Source organism: Danio rerio, chromosome 17, assembly GCF_052040795.2.
Source record: "Danio rerio strain M-AB ecotype USA chromosome 17, GRCz13ab, whole genome shotgun sequence".
NCBI classification, from domain to species: domain Eukaryota; kingdom Metazoa; phylum Chordata; class Actinopteri; order Cypriniformes; family Danionidae; genus Danio; species Danio rerio.
The window spans coordinates 23,895,522-23,907,723 of record NC_141037.1 but is presented as its reverse complement, the minus strand read 5'-3'; the positions used below and the strand labels follow the sequence as shown (position 1 = coordinate 23,907,723).

Sequence of the window (12,202 nt, the reverse complement as noted above, 5' to 3'; positions counted from 1 at the left end):
AAACAACAATCTTTTTTCTTATTGAATACAATATATTTCAAGTTAAGAAACTTTTAAAATATTTTGGAACAGTAAACATGTTAGACTACATAATTAAAAAGAAGATTGATTGACTTCTGCTGTCTTCAATAGTTTCAATAACACTGACTTCTTTACAACTTAAAGGGTCACAAAACACCAAAATGCATTTTTTGGGATGTTGACAGACATCAAACATTGCTAAAAACACTATTATGATGCATATATTTCACCAAAAAAAGTATAAATTGGATGTTTTTGCATAGTCGAGCAAATTTGTTCTTCCGGTTTAAAAATAAATTTTGAAGGTACATCATGGCAATGAGATCATTGTGTAAATTCCAGCGTGGAGATTGGCTGTTTGTACCAGCCGTTACAAAGTGACATCATTGAGTTTTTAGCACACCTGTTCATTAAGTCATAAGAAAGACTTGAATCGAACCAAACAGCGTGCACTACTGTGAACGGGATGCAACTTCATTAATATGCATGATATAGTTTCGAAGACTCTTTTTACCTGTTACAGTGTTCAGAGAGAAGCCACGTTGCGTTGCCAACCGTAATTCAAACAAGTAGTTAAAGAATTGTTCAAAGACATGGGTCATCGGTGTTGTTTATAAATGTGTTGCAAGTTTGTAAGTAACATTTAGAACCAGAGAGCTTTTCGAATGTGGAAATGGTGAAATCCAGATTTGCCACTTGTCTTCTTTTTAAAAAAAACTCGGTTCCAGTTGGTGTATATTGTCCCGTCTCTAAAGATTTGGTAAGTGTGTGATCAATGTTCTTTGTTCATGTTTATTCAGATGGCAAAGTTAGGTAGTATTATCAGCAGTAGTAGTCTTTCTGCTTTTAAAGACATAACTTAATCAAAATGATTTAGTTACTAAGTTTACAGAAATATCACTACAATATTATAGACTGAAAATCCTCCACTTCCACACAGCTCTCAGACCTGCTGCTCTCCGACTCACTAGCTGCGTCCCAAATGGCACACTATACACTATGCACTCATGCACTATGTACTTATGCACTTACACACTCAACAGGATAGTATATGTATGTAGTGTCGTCCCAAATGGCACACTAATGTTTTTTTACTAAAAGGAAATTCAAACCGTTTCCCTGATGACGTTAGACGGTTGCCAAATCAGTGAAATAAACGACCGACTTATCGAATAACACCTGCTGTGAGTATAACCGCATTCACCATCGGGAGGCGCTATAATCACTCTCGTAGGAGAATTTTGCTTTCACACTCCAAAATAAATAAAGTTATTCAACATGTGTCCCTTCTGCTACGTGAGCAAACCTGCGGTCGTTGAGTGCGTGAAGTGTCCATCATTCCACACTTCATTTTAGCGGCTGAATGAGTGCATCATCCGGATAATTAAAGTCCACTTATTATTTTTAGAGTTTTCAGTGTGAACACACTACTTACACTATTTATACTACAAAATGGCGTAGAATAGTGCATAAGTATGCGATTTGGGACACAGCTACTGTCTATCTCAGACAGTGAGATATCTCTATCTGTGTTTGTGTTGCCGCTGTAGTGCATGTAATGAAACACCCCTTTTCATGCAAACCCTTCCCTCTTTGGACACTGGACACTCCCACCTAAACAAAGCTTTACTCAGCCACTTTTACTGACTATTTTTTCAAACAAGAGCTGTGAAAACATCCTGCTCAGACATCTTTGGATATCCTTCTTTTTTTAATATAAAGCAAGCCACTGAAGTGTTCAGGTCTACAGCATGCTTTTATGTTTGTGTATACTGGAAGTTATTTGCTTTTCAAATTTTTGCTGAATTGTGGTCTGACCAGTAGCTTTTGATATGAAGATTTTCTGTTGGAGATACTCTTGCCCTAAAAACCTGAATAAAAACGTCAAATAAATTTTTTTTTTTAAAAACATGAATTGTTTTTAACAAACCACAGTAAACCTTGAACCAGTTATTGTCCCATGCCTACATAGGAGCGATGATGATGTCTGTCTACTACAGTAAGCATTACTGTCCATAATACATAGCTATGTAATGAACTTTACATCAATAAAATGAGAGGTTGTCATTTCAATACAATTAAGCCTGATTTATCCTCTTGCGTCAAGTGTTTGCCGTACCCCACGGTGAACACCTTGCATGCAGCCCACGCTCCTGTGATTTATACTTCTGCCTTCTGTCTATGTTGCTCTCGCAACAACACTTCTGAAATGCTATTAGTCAATGGGTTTTCTATGTTCCACTCTGTCAAGTATCTTTGCCAGTGTTTCAGGCTTTCATCTGAAATGTGTGCAATGCTACCGTAGCACTATCTAAAACAAGCACTCATTCAAGAAAAAAAGGGGGGGAAAACACCAAATGCTCATCAACTTAAATCAAACTAAACAAAACAAAAGTGACTGGCCACTGGGTTCTCTCCTTTTATATGGCTCTTAGCTCCGCCTACAGTTGCCAACACTACCAAGCCAACCAATCAAAGATTGTGCAGTCTATGTCATTATCATGTGAATTTACATTTTTTTGAGAGATATGCATGAAGGTACTTCCTGTGTTGTCATTCTCCTAGCTTGTTGCATGCGCAAGTGAAGATTCTCTGTAAACTAATATAGTGGAGCAGCAAATCTAGTAAATTTAGCTCTGGCATCATACTGTTTTACTTTTTAGCAAGAATCATGTGACAAGAACCAACCAGTCAGCTTCCCAATTTGTACGGAATGTACACAGTAATAACGGTAGATCAATTACCTCAGACAAGCGATTTAACAAAATCAGATACAGATACGCTCTCTGTGATTATTATTTGTGTGCTGTAGCTACTATGCTGTAAAATTCTGTGCTCTGCATCTTATAGTCTCATTAAATTGTTTTGCATATATTTTTTTCTTTTTTCTTTTTTTTTTTTGGAAAACGTATATTAACAGTATTGGTTCGGTCCTCTAAAATGACCCAGTGTCAATTTTCTAAATGGAAAAATCAATTGCCCACCACCGGTTAAAGGGGTATTCTGTGTCGGTTTGAATGCATTTTATGTGCATGATAGCAATCCAATAAAATGTATTTTTGATTATCTCTGGAAGTGGTAGAAAGGGGACTAGTCCAAATGTTTTAGACCCCATAAACACCTGTGGTCGGCTGTATAAACTGCTTGGTTAGTCTTTTTTTTTTTTACCTTCAACATTTTATTGTTAGTTACAAAAAGGCCGAGTCCTCTAATTTGAATCTGAATAAAAAGCACATCAGCAGAAAGAACATAAAAAAAAAAATCTTTTGGTTCCACCTAGAGATGTTTCTGACTATTTATGTGTGCCAAACTCATACTACAGAAGCAAAACACTGTCCTAGAGCTTAAAAAGACCCAATAAAAATTGACTATTTAACAATCTCTGTCTTATCTATTTTACAATACTGATTCAGTAAAAAAAAATTATTATGATGATAAATTATGCCATTTAAAACATTTATTATACAGCTCTTGGGGAAACAATGCTTTTCTTGATAGTTTAGTGCAATTTGGTGACTGTATAAGTCACAAGTGTAGGCTGCAATCAGACATTTTTCTTTTAATTATAGAATTAGTATTTTAACTTGTAAAAAACTAGAACTAGTGTTTTGTCTAATCGTTGTTTTTTTTTTTTGTAGTTTACTTTTTATGTACATCTAGACATTTGTTTTCGTACAACACGGACATTTAGTGTTGTACAACTGATATGTTAGGATTTATTCTGCAAGAAGAACAGCTTAAATATACATTATCCCTTACCTATGGACATATCTGCTTCCAACAATGTGATGACTCATGTTTACGCTTCAGTTCTCACATTTCATAGTGCACTTTATGAATGGCCATTCTGGACAACAATAATTTGAGTAACATGACTCAGGCACTTCAGTCTAGTACTAGGGAACTCCCAAGTTAACTCATGTGACCCTAGCTGAACAGATTTTCTCCCATAAGGACCAGCTCATTGCCTGAAGAAGTATGTTTTGATATCAATGGCCTCTATTGTGTTTAAGGAAATAAAATCTCAGAGAAACGCACAAGTAGATCAAAACTGGATTCCCAGCATTGGAAGAATGCTACTTGTATCACTGTTTGATGTTTATTTCTGGTCTCCATAAAAAAGCAACACAGACAACAGATAAATTAAAGTTAGTGTTTGGCCACTGTGGGTTTTTAAATGCTGATCTAAAAAGCTCATTCAGATGTCTTTCAGATTGCTTTTAATGCTTACCAAGATATTATTAATTTATTCATAGAAAAGTTAAGTATTGTATTTTTATATCCGTCATCTACAGTTTATAGGGGTGCAACAGATCATAACTGATCAGTGATTCGGATAAGAATCCACGGTTTAGAACATACGTAACCTGCAGATTAATCCTAAATTTGTAACAATCACAGAGAGATCGCCTCTCGCATCATTCAAATCACATGTATGAAAGCATTTAGGCTTTCCTGTTCATTAAAGGTGTTTTCTGTCACTACTTGTTTAGTCTACATTAATCCATTCAGTGTAAGCGGCACGAATAATCATTAAAAGATCAGGATCTCAACACTCACGTAACAAATTATAAATGAAGGTGATTTACATTCGTTTATTAATCCTTCGAATCGCTGCATTAAAATCTACATTTAAAAAACTTAAAAATCAAGAGATTCAGTCTTTAGTTTTTGAGTTAGTTAGGAAGTTACAAAACAGTCAAATAACAAAAAGTACTAGTATAACAGTTTATAGTTTAGATAAAACCACTGATGCTTATGTTAAGATTAAAATCACGATGATGTGCATTTAACGACGCTCAAAAATAGAAGGCAACAATTGCATTATTTAACCAATAACCAGCCATCAAAATATGACACTAAATAATTCTTCAAAATGATCCATCTAGCAATGAAACATGAAGTTTTATGAGTGAATAACTGAATAATTAACTGAAAATGAGACAAAATATAAATATGGGTTGTACAACTAATAATGTTAGATTTCTACATTTAGCGTCATCAGCAACAGTGGATTTTTTTTACAGCACTAAATTTTTTACAATTTATTTTTATTCAGCTGATTATTTCATTTAACTTTTTTAAAGAAATACAGATTTTAAGTTCTGTTTGTTAAAACCAAAAGTGTCTTGCAGTACTGTTTTTTTTAACAAATGGAAAGCAAATGTCATTTGTCTCCTCCTTTTTATGACAATAATGTGATCCAAACCGTGACATTTGTGATGTTACACTACTAATGTTAATAACGTCAAACTCATTCTACGTTGCTGATTTGGTAAAAAATTTTTACCAAAATTAAATATATTTTTATAGTATAAATATTGATTTAGCAATGATGTTGTGTACATATAATAATAAAAAAACTAAATTAAAATATGTAATTAAATTTATTTTACAAAAACATTTAAACAATGCAAGGGGTCTGTTACTAGCCAAATTCTACAGAACTAATAAGTGGACAAGATATAATCTAGCATAAGGCTGACAAATACGTTTGACTCAAGGGGTAGACACACATGAGCCTGAATGCTGAAGTATTATTAGCAGTCTGATAAATCTTGTTTAGCGCAACCCAAATTGGACATCAAAACGCATGACAAATCGACCATAAAGCATAATCAACATCCATAACTGTATCCAACTTTACAACCTAAAGGAGAAATCAAACATGCCTTATTAATCACCATGTAATATTATGTCAAACACTAAAAAAAAACAGCACATAATTAAATATTTTATTTAAATAATTTTATTTTTGCATCAAATACAGACTATTTGAGTCTTAACTTATCTTGGGTTAGTGTGTCCATCATTATTTGTGTGCCTATGTGATTCACTGGTTCTTACACATCAGCATATGTGGACAGGGAGTGGTGAGAGCCAGGAGTTTTGTTTTCAGAGTGTCCTAAGACACAATGAACCAGTTTGTCTGCATAGCACTCTTTGTCAGACTGGTTATGCGATCACTATATCAACAGGCGCTCTCAAACAACTAGTATTTTGCAGCATTGTAATGTACACCTCGTGTTAAGAGAGTCCTTAACAATAATTCATGCCGTTCAGTGATGGATGAACCAATGTAATGTGTGTTATATGTCAGACTACACCACACTGATGACAGGACAAGTCTGACCTGTGTGACCTGTGCTTACACATGCACCTCAATGACAGTCATGATGAATATGTAAAAGGTCCTGTGAAATTTAAAAAGTTTTTTAGGTTTTAGTATCAGTATGTTTTAAAGTGGACCTATTATCCCCCTTTTACAAGATGTGAAGTGAGGTTTCAATTTCAGTTTTAGCTCAAAATACCCCACAAATATTTTTTGAGTTTTTAAAACTGCACCATTTAAGGCTTTGAACTTAATTGTGCCATTTTAATGACTGTCACTTTAAATTCAAATGACATTGTGCTCCCAGCTGTCCTTTCAAAAGGGGGCGGAGCTGCAAATGCCTATGTGTCAGCTTAGTTACAGATTCAAAAACAACACTAACCTCCAATGCTAATGAGGGAGAAATCAACACTAATGAGTGGGACTTTCCCTCCCTGATGACATTTACAGAGAGGAAATGTCAGAGAATTGCTGCAGACTGTTTTTATGAAGTGTAATTATAAAAAACTTAATAAATAAATGCTTACCATTAGAACCTGATTATATTCACAGACTGTTGCAACACAATTGTGCTTAAAAACCTTATGAATATGCTTACTGCACAACAGGCCTCTTTTGAGGATATCTTGTGTCCTCCAAAACAGACAAAATTAACGTTTAGAGAAGATAAAACAATCCAAAGCCAGCAGTTTGTCACTTCCGCCTTAATGGAATACTTTTTTTGATTCCACCTCATACAAAAGTTTCCTCATAGTTTCTAATCAAATTTTGACATATTAAATGCTTAAGATGCTTCTCATTTGCTTTGCTTTTGATGCACCTGAGCTTAACCACTCTCGGTGGTAACAAACAAAAGTAGGCGCTACTCTATGTCCCACCCTGTTTCAGATTACTTAAAATATCGAACGAAAAAAAAAACATTTCAAAGCACTTCATGAGAACTTTAAGATAGCATGGCTTTGAAATAAATATGAGATTTTTTTTTTATACAAGAAATGTTTTCTATATAAAAAAAAAAAAAAAAGAAAATCATTTACATTCTCTTTAACCACTTTATAGTTGACTGACTACAATAACTATAATAACCATTCATGAAGATTATCTCCCCCCAAATCAGTAAACAGTGCAATTCACAATCCAAAGGAGTGGCCCATACAAATCAGTCCAACGCTTCCCAAGTCAACCAATAGTGAGACGTTGGGGTGTGGCTACTGTAGCAGGCAGGCGAAGCCAAATGGTGTTCAGCCAACATTAGACTATGATGGAAATTCATCTTCACTTACAGCAGTCAGAGCCAATATTGGAAGCTTTTGCAAAATATGCAAAGGCAGTAAATGGTGTAAGAATTATGGTGTAACTATAGAGAAGATTGTGCAAGAGGAATTTGGTAAAAAATTTTCAAATGAGACACCTAATTTGTGAGGTTTCTTCTCAACAGGTAACCTAACCTCAAGGTTTTACCATGTAAACTCTTTAAAGTCCCAACATACTCGCAACAAAAAGTGGTTTTAAGCAAAATAACTTTAAATTCCACCAGCTCTCAACAATGTTCATCATTTTTACATCTGAACACTGAACAGAAGAAATTAATCAGAGATCATTTCCAAGTCAAAGGCGGCAGAGCCTCAGAGCACACACACCAATAGCATGTTCAAAAGAATTTCCCAAACAAAGCAAATTATTCTACCAAGTTCTCTTGCCAAGCTCCTTTTGGAGAATAACATTGTCCAAAATGACATCACAGCCATTTGCTTTTATGTTCTGCTTGAAATGTTTGCTTTACCATCAAGCTCTAAACAAATTAAAGTGTCAGAAGGAAAAGGTTATCTTAAGAACGTATCTTTATATAAAAAAAAAATCTTTATTCGTATCTTTATGGAAAAGGGCAATTCCTTCTCTAATGATTCTGTATATAAAATAGATTGCAACAGTGGAAGTCTGCTGGGGCTCGAGCTAGAAACTGAAAATAACAGGTATTGACAAGAATGTGTTCAAATGCTGCCAAATTAAAGCAATTTAGACAATTAAGAATTTTTAATTGTTGCTATTACTACTACAACTATCTTGTTTTAGGGCTGGTTCTCCTTGGCTCTGAACTAAAAGCAATTCCAAGCATTTGTTCATCCTGAATAACTTTGTTTATAAAACAAATTACTTTTAAGATGGCAGTACTGTCAAACTTTAATTCTGGTTTAAACGTAAAGTTGAAAAGATGTATTTGACTGAAATAGGGAAAAACCATAGGTCGAGAATCATTTTAGAATACAGTCCCTCATAATAAGAGGTAGTTACTTTCTACAAATAGCCCGCAATAGTCAGCTTCATTTTTTACAACTATTACAGATGTTTTGAAGCTGTAAACTTTAACTACACTACACTCTTTATACACTTTTCTCAGACAGGCATTAAGATTTTCACACTTTTCTCTCGTTTAAACACTCTGAAAGTTCAAACCTTCGTAGAAAAATAAGTCCAGTATATGAAACAAATGATCAAAACCATTGGATCTTCGTTCATTTATTCCGCAATGGTGACCTACAGCTGCATTACTGTCTTTAGCATGTCCAGAAGTTCAGCTTTTGTGTGATGTTTAGCATCTTACTCTGCCTTTTGGGTGCTTCTGCAGTTGCCTTTGACGGTGCAGAACATTTCATCGGCATTATGAGGAGTAAACTTGAAAACATATAGTACAGCGCTTCAGAATCACACTGCTAGTGATCAAAGATTTACGTAAAATTGTCAAGTTGAACGCATTCTGTACTGTACAGGAGACACGGCATGGAGGAGATTGATCGAAAGTGGTCTACAGCCAGTCAAGATTAAAATATTTAAAAAAGTCAAATTGTATGAAAAAAAATGTGTAAAACTGCGAGGCCACAAAAAGTGATAGCGATGAACCACTGTAATATCGATTCCCACCCCTACCAATAAATACAATGTGCAGTCCAGCCGTGACATGAAAGCCCTGACAACATTTATCAGCTGTAAGTCAGACTGACCATCTGGAGTGATAGACTCAAATTACACATTTAGTCCTATTTAACATTATAAAAATGCATACTTAGATTTCACAGAAATAAATATTTATCATCCTATCAAACAAAAGAGCACACAAGAAAATAATTCCAAGCTGCTTAAAATGCACCATTGCTCACCTTTGTACTGAGATGGTCAACCTACAACCATTTACTGTTAGTGGTCAGGTAAAGCATAGCCAACTCGCAATCGCAATGCTATACACAATAAATCAATATGCACAATATGCCATGTATCTTACCTCAGTGACGGGCAGCTCCAGCTGGACCATGTCTTCTGGCTTGGACACGGGGGCCTGGAGAGCCGTGTCCAAAAGAAGGATCCCATTCAAGTCCTTCCTGCAGCCAACAGCATAATCGTCCACAAACAGCACCTTATCCACAGCTGGGAAGTACTGACACCTCACCCGGCCTCCAGGTTTAGCTGTCACAGAACACACACACACACACACAAGGAGAGAAGCTGAGTGATCATTAATGCATAAGGCTGAAGCTTTTCTACATTAGTTCAACAAACATACAGATCAAACATATTTGTTTATTTTTATTGCCACATCAGCAACTCATAACTATTTCAAGGAAAAATGGATATACATTAGGGCTGCTCGATTATTGGAAAAATCATAATCACGATTATTTTGGCCATAACTGTAATCCCGATTATTCAAAACAATATAAAGTTAAAATCTAAATTAATCACCCTCCTGTGAATAATACATTTTTTTATTTCCCGAATGATGTTTAACAGAGCAAGGAATTTTTTGCAGTATTTTCTATAATATTTTTTCTTCTGGGGAAAGTATTACTTGTTTTATTTTGGCAAGAATAAAAGCAGATTTAAATATTTTAAGTTCAATACTATTCTCCCCTTTAAGCAGTATTTTTTTTAATTGTCTGCAGAAGAAACTACTGTTATACAATGACTTGCCTACCCTGATAAAGCCTTTGAATCGCACTTTAAGCTAAATGCTTGTATCTTCAAAAATATGTAATAAAATATTCTGTACTGTCATCATAGCAAAGATAAAAGAAATTATTAATTAGAAATTAGTTATTAAATCTATTATGCTTAGAAATGGATTGATTTTTCCGTTAAACAGAAATTGAGGGAGAAAAAAGGCTAATGATTCTGACTTTAACTGTATATATACAGTTACTTTCCTGAAGCAAGCTGTGCTTTAAGCATCGTTCTTCACTGTAAGAAAAAAAACTTTAATTATAGCTACAAAAGTCCTTCAGTCAAAAGCAGTGAGTGATTTTTTTTGCTTTTGTTTGATCAATATGATAAAAACAGTCGGCAGCAGGAGTATTGTACGCTGTCACTTTGAGAACAGTATGGTTCTGATATATGGTTTCACTTTTTTGTCTTTTGATTCTCAACTTGTTTGTTTATTACATAAAGAGGGTTAATATGAATAATCAATAAACACCGCGTTGACACAAATTTGCATGAGCTTGACCATTGAAGCAGTCACATTAATGATGAGATCAGACTGCATGATTTTCAAAGTAGTCGTGTCACAGATGTTTTCACACTGCATGACTATCTGTGCTAGCGATTTTTGTCACTGCTTTGTTTCAACTGCAAGATTAATCGGCGACAGGGTTTCACATTGTATGACTTTACAACAGGAAGAATTGCAGACAACTTTGTCCAAACTAGGTCTCACAACCAAAATCAAGTATATATTTTGTTATTAACTATATTATATTAACGAGAAAGAAGCTTTTAATGGGTTAGAAATTGTACATATTTGCTTACCTGGCTTTGACGGGAATTAGCAATTTCTCCTCAACTTTCTTTTTTCACCCGGTTGTGATATTGCTCAAGAAACAGACATGGTGCTCCTGCCAAATTTCCCTATTTTTCGAGAGGGTGCTCACTGCAGAGCCATTTGAGCAGAGCTGAGCTCCAGCGAGGGGGAGCATAAGCTCTCGCTCCTCCTCCTGTAAGCTGTTTTAATGCGTACACCAACCCCACCCCTAACCCTACCCCCAGTGACATCACTCATAGAATAAGTGCAAAAAAGGTGGAGCTCAAGCTCAAGCTCCCCCTCGCTGGAGCTCAGCTCGCCCAAATGGCTCTGCAGCGAGCACCACCTGTATTTTTCCTCCATTTCTTGGGTCAAAATAAATGGAAAATGAGCGCTTTTAACTTCTTCCTCAACCTCCCGCTGGCCTGAAGGCACCCACACTAGTGAATCTTGCCCTATCATTGACTGTAGGTGATCGACAATGTTATTTTCAGTCTAAACTTATTTCACACAGCATGATTTGAATCGTCAACAGCTCCAGATATTTAGCATGCCAAATATCTCACAGGCATCGGCGAATGATCAGCGATTCTCTCAGATGGCGTTTATGATAGTTCACACCGTGTGATACTCGTGTAAATGAGCAGTTTTGCCTGTGATTTCAGGCTTTTGTCTGCAATTTGTCAAAACCTGTTGGCGAGTCAAAATCAGGGCTAAAATCATGCAGTCTGAACTCGGCATTAGATGACTTTAAATGTGTGTGCTCTGCTCGTCTCTGAGGTGGAGCGCATACACACAACAGCATGCGATTTCTTTCGCGCTTTTAAAAACATGAATGATTCGATTGCACATCAATGAATGATGCACATTCCGTGCTGCAAAAGTTTCATTACAGTACATGCTTTCAGTCATTTTTATATGAAACTGAACTGGAAATGGGGCGGTATATGATGTAATAATCGTTTATTCTCGATTAATGTTTTTCATAATTGTTAGAAGCCAAATTGGAAATAGAAAGTGAATTTTCCATTAATTGCACAGCCCTAATATACATAAAAAGATATTACATGATAAAAATTAATTCGTATTACAATAAAGTTACTTAGACAAATATAGAAATAGAAATAAATAAATAAAATTAACACAAAAATCTATTCAAAGTTAAATATGATTTTTCAGTTCAATTTTTGATAAATAACTTCAGATTAATACAGATCAAATAATGCAATGTAATGTTTTCTGTTTTGTCAAAAAAAAATACAAGTCAAAGAATGGCATAA

The 12,202-nt window shown here is 35.1% G+C and overlaps 1 protein-coding gene across 28 annotated transcripts in view; it reads right to left on the bottom strand.

The window, feature by feature from the left end:
* Window positions 1-12,202, bottom strand: part of birc6 (baculoviral IAP repeat containing 6) — a 156,234-nt gene that overhangs the window by 138,848 nt on the left and 5,184 nt on the right. For all 28 annotated transcript variants that reach the window (XM_087290400.1, XM_087290404.1, XM_087290420.1 and 25 more), the window contains exon 2: window positions 9,411-9,592. In XM_087290400.1, the coding sequence (XP_087146526.1) occupies window positions 9,411-9,592 (182 nt within the window). The remainder of the gene's footprint in view (window positions 1-9,410; window positions 9,593-12,202) is intronic.